The sequence below is a fragment of the Acomys minous genome (genome assembly GCF_964271855.1).
Source record: "Acomys minous genome assembly, chromosome: 15".
Classification (NCBI taxonomy): Eukaryota; Metazoa; Chordata; class Mammalia; order Rodentia; family Muridae; genus Acomys; species Acomys minous.
This window is the reverse complement of record NC_140497.1, coordinates 53,708,269-53,728,302: the sequence shown is the minus strand read 5'-3', so window position 1 is coordinate 53,728,302 and position 20,034 is coordinate 53,708,269. Positions and strand designations below refer to the sequence as shown.

The window sequence follows — 20,034 nt, the reverse complement described above, 5'->3', positions numbered from 1 at the left end:
TGATTTCAAAGTCTTGGTGATATGTGTGAGGAATTTAAAAGAAATAAAAAATTTACCTGGAAGATGTTTATTGAAATTTACATCTTATATGACTAAATGCAAAAGTTGATAGAAAGAATAGTCAAGATTATTAGGTAGCACATAGTTTTAAGAATGATAATACTTAAAGCCTAAATGCACCAAGCTGTATAGCCCCCAAATTGTAAAAGTGAAGGCGATTAAGAGTGGAGGGAAAGCTCGCATCGCCTCTGCAGTGAGTGGACGATGGACAGTGGGAAACATGCAAGGACGAGAAGAGACTAATCAATGCCTGGTTACAGAATCTACCCATCTAATAAATAATGTACCTTTTCAAGGAGCATAAGCAAAAATCACCATGCGTTCGGCAACATGAATACCCTTAATAATTTTGGATGAAAAATAAGCATAATAGACCACATTCTCTGATCATAAACCTATAAAAATATCAACTGACAAGTGACTAAAGCTTTGGGCACATTTTATTACTGCGCTAAAAGAACATATACAAAAGTGAAATCATAGACTACCTAGACATCGGCGAAAGACACAACCTATTCCTAAACTGTTATACTGTATAACTCATACTCAAAAATTAAAGCCTTAAATTCCTGCTTAATTAAAGAAGAAAAATGGTGGGACACAACTCTAATCTCTGTGCTGTGGAGGCAGGAGCAAGGAAATTACCGTAAGGACAAGGCTGCACTCTCTCTTTAGTGATCTATAGACAAGACAAAAGCAACATGGTAAATCTCACTCAAAAGACCAAAAAATGAGAAAGGTGAAAAATAAAAATAATAATTATCTTAAGAGATTACATATAAAAAAGAAGGAAACTCAGAAAAAAAAATGAGAGTAAAGCCTGAGTTAAGGAGCACACAATCAAAAGAGGTTCATGTGTGTTGTGGACTAACATCTATCTCAGCAGGCTGGTCCCGCGTGTGCTGGGAAGACACATGTGTGAGAATGGAGGCGTGTGTCAATCTCAGGATCAGTACTGACCCCTCCCCCACCCCGACCCTCGCTCTCTCCCCTCAGCTTCTTATTTGGAAACAGAGAGACTGTTAGGTAAAGGGCCATGCACACTGACTTATGCTTCCGCACAGTGCCAAAGCGAGAGGGGACTTTGTACTCAGTCTACCTCTCCTTGAAACTCCTACTCAAAAATATGTCATGTGGAGAGAGAGTCACAGATTTTAGAATGCCAAGTCTCTGAGAGAAGCCTTTTCAACAGTGCAAGAGAAACCTCTCAGCATAGCTGGATTGCAGTTACGTGGACTGATGGGACTCATTCTAGAATGCATGCTTTAAAGTGTAGAGTTTACTCTTAACAGTCTCCTTGCCTTGGCATTTGTTCATCTTACCTTGCCCCCAAGACTCTGTCAGCAGCAAATCAGAATGTCGGAGCCTTAATAAAGGAAGAGTCATTGCACTGTCACTCTGGAAGTTGCTGTTTAATATTGTGGATGTGGGAACACTTTCTATTGCTTCATGGTCACCTCTCAGCTTGATGCTGACAAGGATCATTAAAGGTCACCGTTTCAGCTTGTCTGTTTCTTTCATTTTGAATAATTTCCAGGCATCAGTATGTTTGAATTGTTTGATTTTTGAATAGTAGTGGTGAAAAACAGGGCAACATGGGAGAAAGCACTAATTGCTTTTCTAAAAAGTTGGGGGGGAAACCCCAGCTTAAACGAGAACACTAACATTCTTTATTTCATGTGCTTACCATGAGTTAGAAAGTAATAGGGTGTGTGTGTGTGTGTGTGTGTGTGTGTGTGTGTGTGTGTGTGTGTGTGTGTTTTCTTTATAGGAAAAACATAAGTTTAGTAAACATCTTGTTTTTGATGATGTATGAGAAATGTAACCTAAACTCCAGAAATAGGTACTGCTACAGCTTGTCCCATAAGCAGCAGATAGGTAATTTGGTTTTTTGTTGTTCTTGTTTGATTGTTTTTGGGTTTTTAAAAACATTGCTTTTATCCTCTGTTTATTCCAGTGAAGCCAGTAACTACTAGAAATAATTGAAAACCCTATTTTAAATTCTGATTATTATTCTACTAGTGCAGTTTTTATTTTGGCTGTCATGTTTGGATGGTGGCCATACAAAGGAACCTTTTAAAAACTCTGAGCTATATAGTTATTGTCAAAAATTAAAATTGTGTATCCATGACATCTTCCTTCTTATGTATTTTATACCTACTTAGGAAAAATAAGGCAAGTTTTATCTTAAGGTGATCTTCCCTTTGTTCTCATCAAAAGAGCTAGAGAAATTACTGTATTTCATTGTTCCTTTTTTCTTTTGATAGTATTAACCACCTCAAAGGATGGCCTCAGGAAAATGTAGTGTGTTCAGATAGAGGCCTCAGAGGCGGCCTGTGTGCCTGTTGATGGTGGCTGCAAGGGTCTGCATGTGCCCATTGTTTGAGCTCACAGTACCTGTTGGACCTGGCCATGTTGCAGGTCCCCGTGATGTGTATGTCTTAATTGCTATATATTGGCTTTACAGAAAAAAAAAAAAGCACCCTTTTGTACATGCATTGTTTCATTGCACATTGCTAAAAATTGTAATATTCTATTTAAAGTTTACAAAGTTTTCAAGAGTTTGTAGTCCCCATTTTACTTTTTCCATGGAGTTTCTAAAAAGTTTTCCTTTAATTTCGGATGCAGAAAACTTGCCTCGTGGTCATGCCCTTGTACTTTTCTTTATACCCACGTGCAGGATGAATACAAGCCAGAGAAGGCTTTGTCTGAAGAGGACTTGAAAAACGCAGTGAGTGTGCACCATGCTTTAGCGTCCAAGGCCACGGACTACGAGAAGAAACCGAACGTGTTTAAACTCAAGACTGCAGACTGGAGGGTCTTGCTTTTCCAAACCCAGTATGTTTGCTAGCTTTGTTCTTATTTGGCTTTAATCTTCTCCTGATTTTCCCCCTCTTCCTCTTTCTCCTGTTACCACCCCCCTCCTCCTCCTGCTCCTCCCCTTTTTTTTTCTTCCTCCTCCACCCTCCTCCTCCTCCTCTTCCTCCCTCTCTTTGTAAAGGTGGAAGAAGAGAAGCAACTTCTCTGTCTCTCTCTCTCTCTCTCTCTCTCTCTCTCTCTCTCTCTCTCTCTCTCTCTCTCTCTCTGTCTCACACACACACACACACACACACACACACACACACACACACACCATACTTGTAACTAATAATATTTGTAAAAGAACGATGCCACAAACATTTGTGTGTCACTGTTCCATTTGCCTTGTACACCTACCTAGGATTAAAGTTGCTGGGTTGTAACTGTGTAGTTGATATTTGAGGAAACACTCCAGTTCTTTTCCACAGTGGTCAGGTGTGCCTTTGTATGCTTCTTTTCACTGTGTGCCTGAGTTAATTTTTAAAATAAAATTTGGGGCTAAAAGAGAAGAGTTAATTTTAATACTAATTTTGGACTAGACTACCTCTGAAGAAAAAGTGGAGACTTACAGAAAATATAGCCCGTTTTCTCTGTGTCTCTTACACAGAGAGAGCCACAGCCTTGTTCTGTGATAACAATAATGATTGTAATCTTTACTTCCCATAGTGAGTCCTGTTGAGAATGTTAACCTCTGACGAACCAGTGAAGTGTCACACTAGAATAAACTGTCTTAATTGTCCACTTCAAATCAGTAATAAGCGAAAGGCAAGGCGTGGTCTCCCTGGATGCGGCCCTGTGCTAACGTGCACATCCCTTCCTCTCCTAGGAGTCCTGAGGAAATGCAAGGGTGGATAAGCAAAATTAACTGTGTTGCGGCCGTCTTTTCTGCTCCACCATTCCCAGCAGCCATTGGCTCTCAGAAGAAGTTTAGCCGCCCACTTCTGCCAGCCACAACAACAAAGTTATCCCAGGTAAGCCGGTGTGATCACGCTAGGTAGGAAAACACGCCTCGTGGTGATGTTAGTAGTAACTAAGTTTCAGTATTGGAAGGTTCCGCATGTTTTGGTCTGCCTTGTAAGATAGGCCTTGGGAGAGTGAGTCGCTGAGTGGGGCATGCGCAGTGTGCCCTGCTCCGGCTTCCACACCTCAAACACCTTTGCGTGCTTTTTATTTACTAATCCTGGTTTTCTGTTCTGTGACCTAGGGTTGGGGCAATATCCCAGCTTGCTAATGATGGGTTTTTTGCCCTTTATCCATTGCTTTGCTTTTTCTGGGTGTTTTACTGAGGAATGTGAAAGTGTTTCCATCACTCCCTTCTTACTGTCGAGTGAGACACAGGTAAAATCAGTTTAACTCCTCGCCCAGCAAACTATTTGCCACGTTCTTTCATAAACTTCTCAGTTGAATCAAAACCAGGTTACCATACCATCTCCCCCTCAAAGCTGTCCTCTGAGTCCCTGCTAACACTACACATGGCTGCAATGGCCTCACTGCCGTTGGCCAGTAGAGGATTTTGGAAGTTACTCTGCTGTCTTCATGAAACACTTGTTTCTCACTATAGAAGTAATTTCGTCTATGGTGGGCTAGACACTGCATCAAGAAACAAGTAACTGGTAACTCACTTTGATGGACTTAGGATAAAGCATTAGTCCAGAATGCTACCTGCCACAAACAACAGGATGGCTGGGTGAAAGAGGAGACCTGAGAGACCCAAGAGGAAGCTTAAAGGAGGCCAAGCTTTATGTGAGGTGTGATATAAGGGATAGCATCAGGGCTGGCTCTGACATGGACTCTATTGCCTGCTTGGGCATCCCTTGCTCTTAGCTGGGCTGCTTGTCTGGCCTCGGTAGAAGAGGATGCACTTAGTCTTGATGTAATGGGGAATGTTGGTATTGAGGGCATTGGGGCTCCATTTTCTAAGGAGAAGGGAAGTGGGGAAGGAGGAAGAAGGGAGAAGGTGAAAAGAGTGGGAAGGCAGGACCAGGAAGGGAAGAGGGAGGAGACTGTGATCAGGATGTAAAGTGAGAAAATGAAAACACCAATAAGAAAAGGAAAGAAAAGAAGGGAAGTCGGATAAAAACAAAGAAATCTACTAGGTGGCAGAGAGGTCATTGGTAAACTTGGTGAGAGCATTTTGGCTGGAGGGATGGGAGGTGTGTCCGTGCTGGTCTTCTTTGAAGAGGGAGTGCACCAGGATGAAGATGGAGAGGAAAGGAACGGACAGAGATGTATTCATAGTTATAACAAAGAAAAACTGTTAGCAAGAAAACAGCTGTAGCTTCAGGAAAGATGGTATGGTGTGGTTTTGGTTGTTGGGTTTTTTTTTGTTGTTGTTGTTGTTTTTTGTTGTTGTTGTTGCTTTGGTTTGGTTTTTGTTCTTTTGTAACTTATAATATTTACTATATAAGCATTATACTGTATAATTCACTGTCTACTTACAAAGTATTAAGGATAGAAAGGCCCAAGGATCAGGGAAGAGTAGCATTTAACTTTCATAGCTATTAAGTATGTTTAGTGAAACATTGTCAGATCTTCTCCAGAGTCCAAGTTCATCCTCTCCCATTGAGCACCATTGCTTTTCCCAGAGACTGCAAATCTGAGCTTCATCGGCTCACAGACCTCAGTCTGACTGTGGCCTCCCTGGATGCCTCAGGCTCTTGAGCAATTTGAATTTTTAAAGTATACAGCAACAAGGTGAGTGCTCTCTTGGGAAGATAAGGAGTGTTAGGAAAATTAAAGGTCCAGTTAAGAGTGCTGGGTACTTTAAGGCACATTTGTTCATTATCCTGCCATTTCGGAGCTTGTCTTTAATTTGTTCTTGTCTTTCCTCCAAAACACGCTAGCCCGGATTATTAAGACTGATTGCTGCCAGTGTGGCACAGCTCTTGCTGAACAGCCCTGCTGTGTAGGAGTCACCTTCTCCGTTGCAGTGCTGCCAGAGTACATTTTTCTTCTGCTGGGGGGTGGAGAGACTACTTCGAAATTTTGAAGTTTTCCCCCACCTCCTTCTGATGTAGCCGTCCAAACCGAGCATCATGCTTACATACACACACACACACACACACACACACACACACACACACACACACACCTTCTAGTCTATTGAGGGTGTCCTCTTATCCCCATCAAAGCAGCTGTTTTGAGGTTCGATGTGTGCACGGAATGATCTGAGACTTGTACCACAAGGCCCAGTTTGCAGACCTGTGTGAGGATTAAGACTCAGGCTGAGCCGGGAACTGTGCAGGTGTGTCTCAGATGTGCAGGTAGCTGGCTAGAACGAAAGGTAGCTGGTGTGTAGACTGATGACGGTGGCACTCTTCCTTAGGCCTTTTGCCACTTTTGGACACCCGTGTCACGTAGAGTTCCTGTCCTATTGTCTTTGAATTCCAATTGTTTTCTTGTAAAAGTTTGAAATGGATAATCATTAGATACTGAACACTATCCATCCACTGGAGGGCAAGCCACAAGGTGAACACTGGATGGAAGCCAGAGCCCTGTGCTCACTTTTCACATTGGAGTGTCCGCCTCTTAACTAGGCGGTCGGTAGGTATTGAACCCAGAGCATGCTAGGCAGGGACCCTACGACTGAGCTACAACCCATCTCGCTCTTCACGTTATCCTCTGATTTGACTGAGCGTAGGAGTGCTAAGGGCCCACTGAGAAGACCCTGGGGTGTGTGCACTATGCCAAGAGTATGCCCAAAGTATACTCCCTTGTAGTAGCCTTCCTTCAGAACTATACACCTCACCCCAACACACAGTTATACAGTCTGTCACATCATTGTGTGTTGTATGTATTAAAATATCATGCTGAACCTCGCCAAGTGTGAACTGTTAATACAACTAGGAAAAGTTAAATAAAACCCAGGCGCACCGAACACATGTATAATTCGGCTACTTGGATGGCTGAGTCAGGAAAACTGCTTCAAGGCCAGCCTAGGCTGTATTGCAGTTAATTAGGTTTAAAAATCGAACCATGAAATGCCTTTCAAAATAGAAGTACTATTAGGTAAGAGAAAGTGAAAATCTCACTTTAAATTTTGGTTGACAAATAAGAAGTGTCTATATTTATGGGTACAGTGTGATTTTATAGTATGCATTCGTTGTGCAATGCTTAGTCGAGCTAATTGATATACGTGCCACTTTGTGGTGTGAATATGTGACATCGTTTCTAGCAATTTTGAAATATGTATTAGTAATTATCTATTAGTAATTATAGTTGTCTTGGTTCACCACAGAATTCTTGAATTTATTCTTCCTGGCTGATAATTTTGATCCTTGACCATCTCCCCAGTCCCCCCAACCACCGGGTTACACAGCCACCATTCCACTGTCTAGTATCATGGGGTTTGATGTCTGGGTATTTCACATATAAGTGAGCTCATATAGTGTTTTCCATGTACCTGTGTTTCTCCACAGAGAAACCTTTGCTTGAAAAAGCCTGGAGACACACGGTCAGGGTGCCAGTTGTGTCATAGTCTGAAATACCTCCCTTTGGGCTGCATAGGCTTGCTGTTCTTTATGCTTGTACGTCTAGTTTTCCTGTGGTGAATAGCAGGCATACAGAGAGGCCAAGCTTTCTAGTGACCTTACCAGCCTTAATGAGGCTCCATCTTCAAGTATAGGGGCTTGGGGGTTAGGGCGTTAGCATATGCGCTTTAGAAAGGCATCTCTCTGTAACATGGTCTGTATACTCCTTGACAGGACATAGTAGATGAATGAGAAGAGTTTGCCTTGGCTTTTGGCATTATCGGTGAGCAGGTGATGGTTTTTCGTAATCTTAGCTATATTTCTGTCTGCGCCCCCATACTTTGCCAGAACTACTTTTGGGTATTTTGCTATGCTTGGTCCTTCAAATGAATGTGGTCCTATTTTCATCCTTCACTGGGTGCTCCTTTTTTTTTTTTTCACACATTTCTGTTCCTTTTCATTATTTATTTTTTATTTGATGACCTTAAACTTGCAGGTTATTTTCTTTTGGCTCTAGAAATGTTGCTATTTTAGAGGACCCTAGGATACTGCATATGACTCATGCTTCTGGGTAACTCTTTACTGAAATCATTGCATAGTCTTAAATTTAACATCTGTAATTATTAATTTTCTCTATTCTGCTGTACAAATTTTATAACATAAAATTATGCTTCTGTTATATAAAAATGTATTTTAATTCTTTTTCATCTTCCATCCATTTATTTTATACCGCATATGTAAAACTGCTCAAGGTTTTGAGCAAGTTCTCATAGAATAACAAAATGCTAAGCAGCTACGCTGTTTTAGGTATGCCGAAGAATTAAAATGTCTTTTGTTTCAAGCCTGTGTTAAGCTGCTGGATATGGATTATGGGTCTGTAAACCCAGCACTCATGAGGCGGAGGCAGGAGGGAAATAAATAAATTCCAAAGCCAACCTACTCTACTGAGAGAGATCTTGTCTCAGAAAAAAGAAAGGAAGGAAAAAAGAAGGAAAAGAGAGAAAGCAACATGTATGAGAGAGCTCAGCTGCATATCTCTTTAGGAAGTGTTTTTACTGAGTTGATATAAATGATGTCAGGAACGGAAAGCCTTAGACACAGGGCTGATTATTTTGTGTCAGTATCTGGTGTGTGGGCCAATGCTGTTGGAGCAGTAATTACTCTGCGCTTCACTGAATGACTACTTTGGGTCAAGGAAGTTGAAACTAAGTGAGAATCTCTGCTGCTCCAGGGGAGAATTTCATCAGCACATCAGTTTCATAAAAGATTTCTTCCTGGCACAATTTCTCCCACCAAAGGAAAACATTATGCAGATAGGCAGGGGGGGAAGCTAAGAACACTGCCGAGTGGCTATGAAAGGAGAACTCATGTCACGTGACTCTCAGGAGAGGCACCTAACTGGTCGGCTTGTAACTTGCTTGTCAGGGTTTCTCCAAAGAGATCTGCTCCCCACTTGGTGACAAGTAGAACTGATAAAGGGCTCAGAAATAAAATGGTATGCCTTTGGGACAAGAGACTGCCCAGTGATATTAGTCTCTGTTGACACCCTAAAAAGGAGTATACCAACATTGGCCTAAAAAAGTTGGAAGCACTTAGGGCCAAAGGCTCATTGGACTATTTTGATAAATTGAAGTCATTAGGCAGAAGGGATCTTTACAGGCATCCTGTGTTTCTCTTTGGTTGTTTTATGCACACTGAACGGCTTCCTAATTTCCTGCAGGAGGAACAGCTGAAATCCCATGAAAGCAAGCTGAAGCAGATCACCGCCGAGCTGGCCGAGCATCGCTCCTATCCCCCAGACAAGAAGGTGAAAGCCAAGGATGTTGATGAGTACAAACTCAAAGACCACTATCTGGAGTTTGAGGTATGGTGAGGCTAGACATCCCTAAGGCTGGTTTTATGACCTGACTGTGAAGCAAACACCTCACAGCAGTCATGGTACTGAGCTTGCCTTCCCTGGCTCCAACTTAAGCTGTCCTGATACGACAGGAGCTTTGGTGGCCCCTCAGGTTTGTAACTTTTATTTAAGCACCAAATAAATATCAAAGTGATAGCCGGTTCATTCGCTGCAAACAAAACAGCCTCCGAGCCCGAAAGGCGTGCACCTGTGATGAGGGTGAAAAAAGGACAACAGTAGAGGCAGTGTGCCAGGGAGGACAGATGCTTTCTCTGACCCTCTGTTTCCTCCAACAGAGTTTAGGTCAAAATAAAATACATTGGAGGAAAGGAGCTGCGGGGTGAGAGGCAGCACCTGCTCCTTCCTGCACTCCCTTGCTGCCAGGTGACATCCATCCGCTTTCCTCTACCTCCCCCCCCCCCCTCCCGGCCTGCTTTCCAGAAGGAGATGGGTGAATTGCATCTTGGCTCATTCAGCTGGTGTTGCCAGTGTGATGATGAGAGAGGCTGCAGATTCAAAACCAAGCCGGAGTCATCCTTCCCTAGTGTGCCCTTTGCCTAAGGTTTCCCACAAAGCAAAGCCAGTCTCCTCCAGCTCTCCCTGCTGAGAGCCACCTTCCCATCCTTAAACTATCTTTTTCTATTAAAAACGGGGGCGCGGGGAATATGGATGTGTCATGATTTTTCTCCCCCACACACACTTCTGTCCTAACAGTATTGCTGTTTCCTCATTGCATTTCAAGTCACTTCCGTGACCTTCATTCTTCCTCAGTCCCACACTGTGTGACGTTTCTTACTCAGGAGTAAAACTGGAGGCATCGGAGCACGCAAAGCCTGGTCCTGTTTTTACAGTGCTCCACCCTGGACCCTCTTCAGCGCAGCCACCGCCTGGGTGCCTCCTCTGTGCCAGTCCGGGCTGCCTTATCCCTCACATGAGACTAGCAGTTGCCTCCTGCTGTCTTTCCTTCCTTCAACTCATCCATGTCCTTTCCTGTTTCGTTCTGAGGGTCAAGCTGATTGATAAGTGTCACCTGTCCCAGCTCTTACACCCTCCCCTTTACCTTCTAATAAAGTGAGACTCTTTGCCTTTTTCTCTTCTCTAAGACTGCAACTCTCCCCCACACGCCACGGTAACATTTCTGCCCCCTTCTCACCCCAGCCACGTATGCATTTCTTCTTTGGGCTACGTCTGCCTGCAATGTCCTTCCTATAATTTTCATTTCTGCGAGTCCGTTTTGGTAAGGCACAAATCCCTCCTATAAAAAGCCTGGTCTAGACCCAGCATCCAGACTCAATCCGCTGTGCAAGTCGCCATGAGGAGGCTTCTATGTTACAGTCTTGTTAGTCTGCCTTTGGGTCTGTAGTGAACTCCATGGGCCCCCAAGGCAACATGGCCTGGCCCCAGTACTTGAATTACACAGGATGTCCTGGAAGTTGCTACCTCAGTCGTCACTGTGGCACTGTATTTAAGACAGATGGCAGAGCCACCCAGAACTCTTCTTCATGGTCAAGGACTCCTTGTGCCAGTCAGTTGACTGCACGAGAAAAGTCTTCTGGTAAAGATTGAAAGGTTGTTGACAAAGCCTACTGAAACCTTACTCGCAGAAGACTTGAAAGATTAATAAAAAGAAAAAAAAATGAGTAGCTCGTCTCTGAGCAGGCTTGTTCGTTCTTAGGAAATATGAGTTCTCCAAAAGCAATCATTATCCTTCACACTTCTGGAGTAACTGGGAGCCATGGGCTTGTGTTTTGTTTCACACTTTCTAATTAAATTTCCCAACACCTCACCCCCCTGCTTCTGGCACTCATCACCTTGCTTTGAGGCCCTGACTCTTGCAGAGGAGAGCCTGTCCCCAGGAGGTAGGGCTATCGCAAGACCACAGGAAGGTAGCCACTGCTAGACAGAGGCCAGCGTAGGGATCTCCTGTGGGACCCTTTTTCCTGAAAATGGGGCCCAGGGAGAAACAGCAATTCCCTATCCTGAGCACTGAAATTAGAGAAGCCTTGGGGAAATTAGGTCTCGTCATCATTGCCTCCTCAAGGAGTTAGAAGTGTCTGTTCTAGGGCTTGACTCATTAAAGTCAGACTTAGCCTCATGTGCCAAGTGTGTCGAATTGTCTGTCAAGCTGCAGTCTCCCGTGTCAGTGAGGAAGGTCCAAGGGCACTTACCGTGTGAATGTCATCAAAAAGGGTTGCTGTGAGATGAAAAAAGGACTCTGGGGAAAGTGAGTCATTGTTTTTCACTAACTCAGATGAAAATTGAAGTAATGGGCCGTGTAGAATCTACTGTGCTGTGAGTTCAGCCCCAGAACTGATCTCCTGTGGGTGCTCGTAGGAAGCTCTTGTGCAGCGTCTTTTGCTTTATAAGCAACATTCCTTGAATCGCTCACTCCTTTCCTGAACAGAATGTAGGCAGCCATTGGCCAGCTTGTGTATTGTGTTTACAGCTCTACCTCAGATGCTAGAATATTCCCAGGTTCTTGATCCTCAGCTAAGGACTCAGTGGAACTCTACCCCGGTGTATAAAGAACGCATCAGAGAAACAAGTGCACTCAGAAAGCATAGTTTTAGTCCCGTATAGAGGGACAGATGCGTGTGTGACAGCAAATCCCATTAGCAGGTGAGAAGAGAAGTCCTACACGTCCACAGAGCCCCTGATGGTCAGTGGCAAGAGGAGGGTGCTAATCCAGCCAGCGTTCTCACCCAGGATGAGTCACATCATCAGCCCTCATAGGTCCTGAGGACTGACTCAGTGGCTTGCTCCATGCGGGCCATCATCCAGAAGTGTCTCCTTTGGTTTCTGAGCAGGTCTTGCCACTTTCACAAGCCTTAGAAAGAAAAGCCCTTCTGTTTTGGCCAAAGATTACATTGCTGCTGACAACAACAGGAGTGTTCCTATGCCTGTACGTTTCAGTTACATCCCAGTTTGCTTTGAGGACAAACAATTCTTCATGGCAAGCCAAATCCATAGCTCTCTGTATTGCTAAGAATTCCTGCAAGGCCTCACTCTAATTATTTCTAAATAATTAGCAATTCCAGTAAATGTGTAGGCTTACGATTTAAGCAAAGAAGCCTACAGAAAACAAAGAGATTTGCATATTAGCCTTGTAGGAAAAGGTTTGTTTTTTTTTTTTTTACCTAGAGCAGCAAATGTCACTGAAAATGGGCTGTAATTAACTAAACCTGTACTTTTCTCTCTGACTAATGTTTGGTGGAGAGCGGACAGTTTTATTCGTGACTCAGTTGGTACCTGAAGCCATGGCCTTTTTCGTAGAAGGATGTCCTTGGAAAGCTTGCTTTTGGAAGGAGGTTATTAGACATCACAAGTCCACAATAAAGGAAACTATGTGGTTTCCTGGTTTGGGGAAGTAAGCATCTTCAACAGCCACACTAGTCACACATCTGTACACATTAGCTTATTATTTCTGTTTTATTTAGTTCTCATTCTGTTCTAAAGTGTTCCCATTGATGTGTAAGCTGACAAGGTAGATAAAGATCTAGGGAGAAGACAGATGGTTTGTAGACAGCACAAACAGTCATGAAGGTCCAGCCAGTGAAGGCGCAATAGGCTGAGCTGTGCTGAGAAGCATTCATAGGCGTGGAGACGCAGAGTCTTCAATCCTCTTGACTGCCTTTTCCTCAGCCTCAGTATTTGGCTTTGCTTCTTTAAAAACAACAGCTACTACAAAACGGAGACATTGTTTGTTGCAAGATGTGTCTCATGTAGCACTTAAGATGGTTGCAGTAGGTAACTGATTCTTAAATTGAACTGGACCTGAGGGGAGAGATGGCGAAGGAGAAGGTGTGTCAGTATAAACTTCTTAATCATTGCTAGGCTGGGAGACATTTACTAAAGAGGGGTTACAGAAGGTGGGACTGATCTCAGGCACACAAACGTGATTATAGATCCACCTGTAAATTTGAGTGCAACACAATGTACATGGATTGTATGTATGTATGTGTATATATATATATATATATATATATATATATATATATATATATATATATATATATATATATATATATCTCAGCACATTTGCTTTGCTTACAGGGTAAATTCACTTAACCAGAAAAAGCTATTTCCTTCCTGCTGGCTCCGCAGTGTCATTACCTGATATCTGTGCTAATGCCTGAAGGTGTCTGAGTCCTCAGACCCTCTTATTGAAACTGCAGCCAGTTGCTTTAAGATAGAAGTATTAGTTCACTTGTTGAATATGGGCTTTGCAATTCAGCACCCTGATGTAGTTTGAGTGCCACGTGAAATTAGCATGTGAGAAATCTAACCTTCAGTACAGAAGTGTTGGGTGGTAGGTCCTGACAAGTGAATTCAACCCTCTGTTGATCGCTCGCTCATGTCTCCTTTTGCCTCCTTTCTTGCACTGTAGTACTATACTGTGTGAAGACTCATAAATCTTTGTCCTTTATAAGCCACCCTGCCTCAGGCATTGTCTATAACCGTATAGATCGATAGTAAGTACAGACTGGTGAAACTTTTTTTTCTGTAACAAATGGCTGGAAGTGTGGCAGTGACTTTGGAATTGGGAAGTGGGTAGAGGATGGCAGTGTTTTGAGACAAATGCTGTAAAGGCCCGTATCGTCATGAATAAAACATAAAGGTGGTTGCGTTAAGGACTCCGAGAAAGGAAGCGAAGGTAAGCCCCATGGCTCCTAAAGAGCACTTCAGTAGAACTTGGCCTAATGTAGATAGACTCAAGGAGCACAAAACCTCACACATGAGGAACCGTGTTAGAACCTAGAGTCAAGGCCGTGCTTGGTACGTAGTTGCAAAGCAGAATTCTCTATAACCTAGGCTGTTAGGGAAGGCCAATGTTAGAACTGATAAACTCAGATAATAGAAGAAACTTATAAGCAAAACGTTGAAGAAGTGGCTTGGTTATCTTCAATCGCGTACAGTAAGATGAAAGAAGACTGAAATTAAAGACAAGTTTATCATCAAATGAAATCAGAACACGATTATTTCAAAAAGGTACAGCGTGATCCTCTAAAGTGTGAAAAGGCTTCTTTAGGAGCGAGCACACAGGTGCAGCCAAGCAGCTAGTTACTGGAGAGGCGAGCACAGATAAAAGAGATCACTGGGACAGTGGGAAAGCGACCCCAGGGCCACTTCGGCCATCTGAGGATCACAGCCCCAGGAGAAGCTTGACTACTGAGATTCCAGAGAGGAGACCACAGGATCTTAGCATGTATCCTTACACCAGGGAGGAGCTCTGCTTCCCAAATCCCTGTGCAGCCTCCCTCAGCTACCCCAAGGGTGGCTTCAGCAGCCCCCCACCCCCCCCACCACCACCACCATAACAGCGGAACTGCCGAACTACTGGAAAGTGTAAGCCATACGCTTTGTCAGTTCCCATATGGCACTGGCTCTGCAGGTATGCAGAATGCAAGAGCCTCCATCACTGCCTCCAGTGAGATTCCAGAGGAATCTGGAGGAGACTTGGGCAGAGATTTGTCATAGAACAGCACCCTCTTCATGGAGTCCCATGAAAGACAGTGCCTCATGGAGATGTGAGATTAAGATTTCTACAGGGTTGCCATTGGAGATATGCCTGTGGACACTTCAGAGTGGAAGCCTTCAAGACGCCACAACTATAAAGCTACTGGTGTGCAAATGCCAGCCTAGGAAATCTGCAGCCATTAGATTCCAGCCTAGACTAAGCCCAGGAAATCTTTGAGGCTGAATTCTACCAGGCAGGGGCCTTCATCCTACCTAGGCCAGGAGACAAGAATGGAGTTGAAAAGAGATGTCTCCGGCTTTAAAATACAATGTTTTGCCAGGAAGTGGTGGCACACACCTTTAATCCCAGCACTCAGGAGGCAGAGGCAGGTAGATCTCTGAGTTTGAAGCCAGCTCTGGTCTACAGAGCGAGCTCCAGGACAGCCAGGGCTACATACAGAAACTCTGTATCAAAAAAAAAAAAAAAAACCAAAAACAAAAACAAAAAAACAAAACAAAAAAAAAAGGATTTAATGTTGTTTTCCCTGGACTTAAGACTGGAGTACAATACACCACTGTTCATGTGTTTCTACATCTTGGAAAGAGAATACCCTGTCATTCTCGAATTTCGATTGACACCTAGTGATGATGATAAACTCAGTGATGGAGATATATCTTCATTAAGGTAAATTATGCCTTGAGTTCCACCCATATCTGATTTAGATGGCACTGTAGACGGAAGACTTGTGTTTCTGAGCTGTGGTATTTGCTAGGTTAGATGTATTTGAGTACATCTTTGACTTACTTAAAATGTACGATGGGCGTGTCAGAGCATGTCCCACGTAAGGAGAATGCAAACTGGCATAGAGAGACTGTGTTTTGCATTGTGAGAGAGAAAACCACAAATACTAGAAGCTAAAAGTGGAAGGGGCTGTCATCTGAAAGTCCCTCAATCCATGTTGTAAGTAAGAAGAGCTTATTCGGTCATGAGAGCTCTGCCTTGATCCATAGGCTGCTGCCATCGGCCTAGACTAGGTTAGTTCCAGGAAAAGAGCTTTGTCAGAAAACTAAGCCTGTCCCTCATGGGTTTTTGTTGTTCCCTTGCCAAGAGCTAAGGCTATGCTCCTCGGCTTCCCATCCTCCAGACGACGAGTCAAATAACTCTTGTCTGTTAGCAGTTACTCACTCTTGGGTATTCTCCGACAGAGGCTCAACAGTGGTTAAAACCTGTTCCGTTGTGCTTAGGGGAAGGATACTTGCTGGTATATGTGTTCTCACACTTTCATTTATCATAAAAGAGTGTCAGCTTCCCTTGTGGCTGAAAGAGGCAGTGAGACGCTTGCTTGACCTAGTGTGCTGGAGTTCACTGTGTCTTCATAGTAGCCTGTGCTCATGCCTTAACACAGGGAGGAGCCACACAGGCCACATGCCTACAGGACTCGGTTTTAGAAACAACAAGTGTCTACTCTAACAAGACATAACAATATTTTAAGAGAGAATATTTGAAATCTAAAAAAATCTGGGGCATTCTAAAAGATGCATCCTTTTCTAAATTTCTATTTTTCTTGTCAATTAAAGTGACAAGTTTCTTTCTTCTCAAACTGGTATGCTTAAGAACAAGAATGTGTTGCCTGTTGCCATTAGGGAAACCCAAAAAAGCTACTGTCTGAAGGCCACACAGTATTAATTAGAATTTGCTAAGCTTCCATCAAACCATCAGCATTTTTTTTTCATAGTTGTTAGTGGGCGATTAGTTTGATATATTTCCTTTTGATGAGATTCTGGGCACTTCCTCATATTGTTCACTTCTGATTTCCCCACTGTGTATTAGTAATTTTCACACTAGGAGCCCTGTAACTGACTCCCTTCCCTTTCCACGGGGCAGGGTAAGGTCTATCTCAGCACCCTGCCAGGGTAAGGTCTATCTCAGCACCCTGCCAGGTGCCACAAAGCAACCCCCTTCTGAAACAACACTTTCTAGATACCGAGTTCCTTGTTCATGAAAGTACAGAGTTATTTCCTTTTATCTCCCTAGTGACTACTAAAGAAAAATCCCATTAACCTACTTAAAGATAATTGGTAACCCTAGTCTGTCTCAGTAACTGGGTCTAGCCTGGAACGGAATGCCACCTCCTTTGTAGACAGCATCGTAGACATGGTGTCCTGTGTTTGGCTCCAAGGAACCAAAATAGCACAAGTTAATAGAACTCCTGAAATTTTAAATTTTTTTCTTTTTAATAGAATGCTGCCGTAAATTACGTTCAAAGATCATCAATGTCTAGATGCTCATTTCAGATAATAATAGAAACAGGATTCTATTGGAATCTCACATTATATTACATGATGAAAATGGACTAAGAAGCCCTGGATTTCAATTTTTAAATGATTACCGTTGCCGGCCAAGGGAAGAGAGGCCTAGCAAGTGATTCTTTTAAGCTTCATTTAAGGAGTTAGTGCCTTGAGAAGGTGGACTAAGCTTCCCGCTGCCTTTACTTGAAACGATGCAAGCCCTAGGTCCTCCCTTTATCAGCTGTGCATGTGTGCCTGAAGTGGCTTCTTTGATGACGGTCATATCCCATTTGTTTAACAAACTGTCCAAAGGGAAAGGGTTAAGGTTCTTGGAGACTTCTCAAGGGTGTAATTAGTACACACTGGGAATCATCTGCCTATAGTTCCAGAGTTGTCTGGAGAGTGTTGTGATGCAGACTCAGGACCCTTTCTCAAACGGCAAAAGCTCTGTACTAAGCTAATCACAGCCATGCAGTTCTGATAGCTAGGGGACACTCAGCAGTAGAGTGTTTACCTGGTGTACATAAGCCCTTGTGTTTAATCCTCAGCACACGAATACAGACAGACAACAAAAACTTAATGTGAAACCGACTTCTATGTTAAGAACCAGTTGTCGGGGAGTGGTTCAGTGAAACAGGAAAGATCCCAGAGATCAACGCCTGAATATAAGTGTGGTGGCTGTTCTTAGAGTTGTCAGCTGACTACGTCTCGAATTAACTGAAACGCAAGCAGCCGGGTAGACCTGTGAGGGATTCTTTTTTCTTAATTAAATTATTTGAGATGGGAAGATCTTCTTTTAATCCAGATCTTCTGAGGTGAGGAGACACACCTTGAACCTAGGCCACACCTTCTGCTGGCAGCCTATACAGAGCACACGGGGAAAGGATGCCTTAGCTCTTTGCCTGCTTGCTCTCCCTCTCCCTGGCACGTCCATTCCTTCACTGCTATCCGAGCCTGCCACTTAGGGTCTCTGGCATGTACTGAAGACAAGCTGAGAGACATCCATCCTCTCGGACTGAACAACTGCTGGATTCTTGGGTCGCTCATTGGTAGATAGCCATTGTTCGACAAGTGGGACCACAGCCTGTAAGCCATTCTAATAAAGCCTCTTTACATATATGTGTGCATACATACATACATCGTACAGACATACACCGTACATACATACATCATATATACATACATACATACATATATACATACGTACTTACATATTCTATAAGTTCTGTTCCTCTAGAGAAGCCTAATTAATACAATAAGATTAAATAATCTTCAACAAAGGTGGCAAGAATACGTAGTAGGAAAAGGATAGTCTTTTCAGTAATGGTGCTTTGAAAACTGGAGATCCGTGTACATGCAAACTGAAATCAAATTTGTAATCTATATTGTATGTAAAAATAAATTCCAAATAAACTAAAGGTTTAAAAATAGGGTGTGAGGCTGGGCGTGGTGAGGTTCACCTTTGGCATCAGCACTTGTGAGGTAGAGCCAGGCAGATCTCTGTGAATTCAATGCCAGCCTGCTCTAGATAGTGAGTTCCAGGCCAGTCAGACTTTCTGGGTGAAATGCTGTCTCAAAACAAGTAGAAATAAGAGTAGGACCTGAGCCCAACAAAGGAATCAATATACAAAACAAAAACAATAAACCAAAAAGCCTGTCTGCAGAGCATGTGTTCAACCAAGGACTAACAGGCAAACTATACAAAATCAACATACAACAAAAGAAGACAAAAACCAGCCTTATGGAAAGGACTAAGTAGTTACTGCCTCAGAGCTTCGCTACAGTTGCCCCACCACTACATGAAGTAGAGCCCATCACTGCCAACCATCAGGGTGTTAGGCTTAGGGTGGCTACTGTGAGCAGCTCAAAAATAACAAGTTTTACTGAACAGAGAGAAGATGGATCCACTGAATATAAATTGATACCCCTGTTACAGGAAATTAGAAATAGAATCACTGTTTGACCTGAATATATGTGCAAGTAGAGAAAGGTAGTTCCCTTCTCTCTGAGCCAGTCCTGACATTCATATTTGATTGTACCATTGCTTTCAGTAGCCAAAATACAAGAACAACTTGTGTCTACCAAGTGACAGGTGAAAAAGAATTTGTGATGGATCCATATAGGAGTAAAAATAGTCTTATTTTTCATTGAGGAGTGGAGACCCAAAGACCATTCATCACAGCCGTAGTCTGAATTGAGAGCCTATTAAGACAGTGACCCACTAGAGAGAAACAATTCTCACAGAGCAACCCCAAATGTATTTTACAAGAAGCTTTTAACTGCAAAGACCACAGAAAAACTATCCTGGTCAGCAGTTGCAGGGAAAAGTAGAGCAAAACAAGAAGTGTAAAAGAAGCCAAAAGTATGCTGTTAGCGAGGGCCTTTTTGACCCCAAGTTTCTAGAACAGGGTTGGTACTTCCCATGGGATGTTTAATGATGAAGTCAGAAAAAGGAGGCCAGTTTTTGGTTAAACCAAAGATAGCTCCAGCTGAGACAAGATGGTGGAACCTTTGCCCTGTCACATTTTATTCAGTCCTAAAAAGAAAGAAGCATCTGCCATTTGTAACATGGTTGAGCCCAAAACACATCACTTTAAATGAAGTGTGCCACACCTTATTATCCAGGTCCTCTAGAGCAGTGGTTCTCTACTTTCCTAATGCTGTGGCCTTTAGTATAGTTCCTTATCTTGTGTTGACTCCAACCATAAAATTATTTTTGTTGCTACTTCATAACTATAATTTTTCTACTATTTGAATCATAATATGAATATCTATTTTCTGATGGTCTTAGGTGATCCTCAGAAAGGGTTGTTCAACCCCCATCAATGGGGTCAGAGCCCATAGGTTGAGAACCACTGCTCTAAAGGACCAGAACCACTACACTGGGAGCTTATTAGATGACCACTAGGTGGGGATTGATTTAGATTGGCTTACATGGTCTGGGAATTCCAACAATGGCTGCAAGGTGGAGACAGTGAGACGCCAGTAACATCTCTGGGTGTC

At 43.0% G+C, this 20,034-nt stretch overlaps 1 protein-coding gene across 10 annotated transcripts in view; it reads left to right on the top strand.

Moving 5' to 3' along the window:
• The window catches only part of PSD3 (pleckstrin and Sec7 domain containing 3), a 541,746-nt gene that overhangs the window by 498,651 nt on the left and 23,061 nt on the right, over nt 1-20,034 (top strand). For all 10 annotated transcript variants that reach the window (XM_084758401.1, XM_084758398.1, XM_084758403.1 and 7 more), the window contains 3 exons: nt 2,741-2,898; nt 3,746-3,890; nt 9,109-9,252. In XM_084758401.1, the coding sequence (XP_084614527.1) occupies nt 2,741-2,898; nt 3,746-3,890; nt 9,109-9,252 (447 nt within the window). The remainder of the gene's footprint in view (nt 1-2,740; nt 2,899-3,745; nt 3,891-9,108; nt 9,253-20,034) is intronic.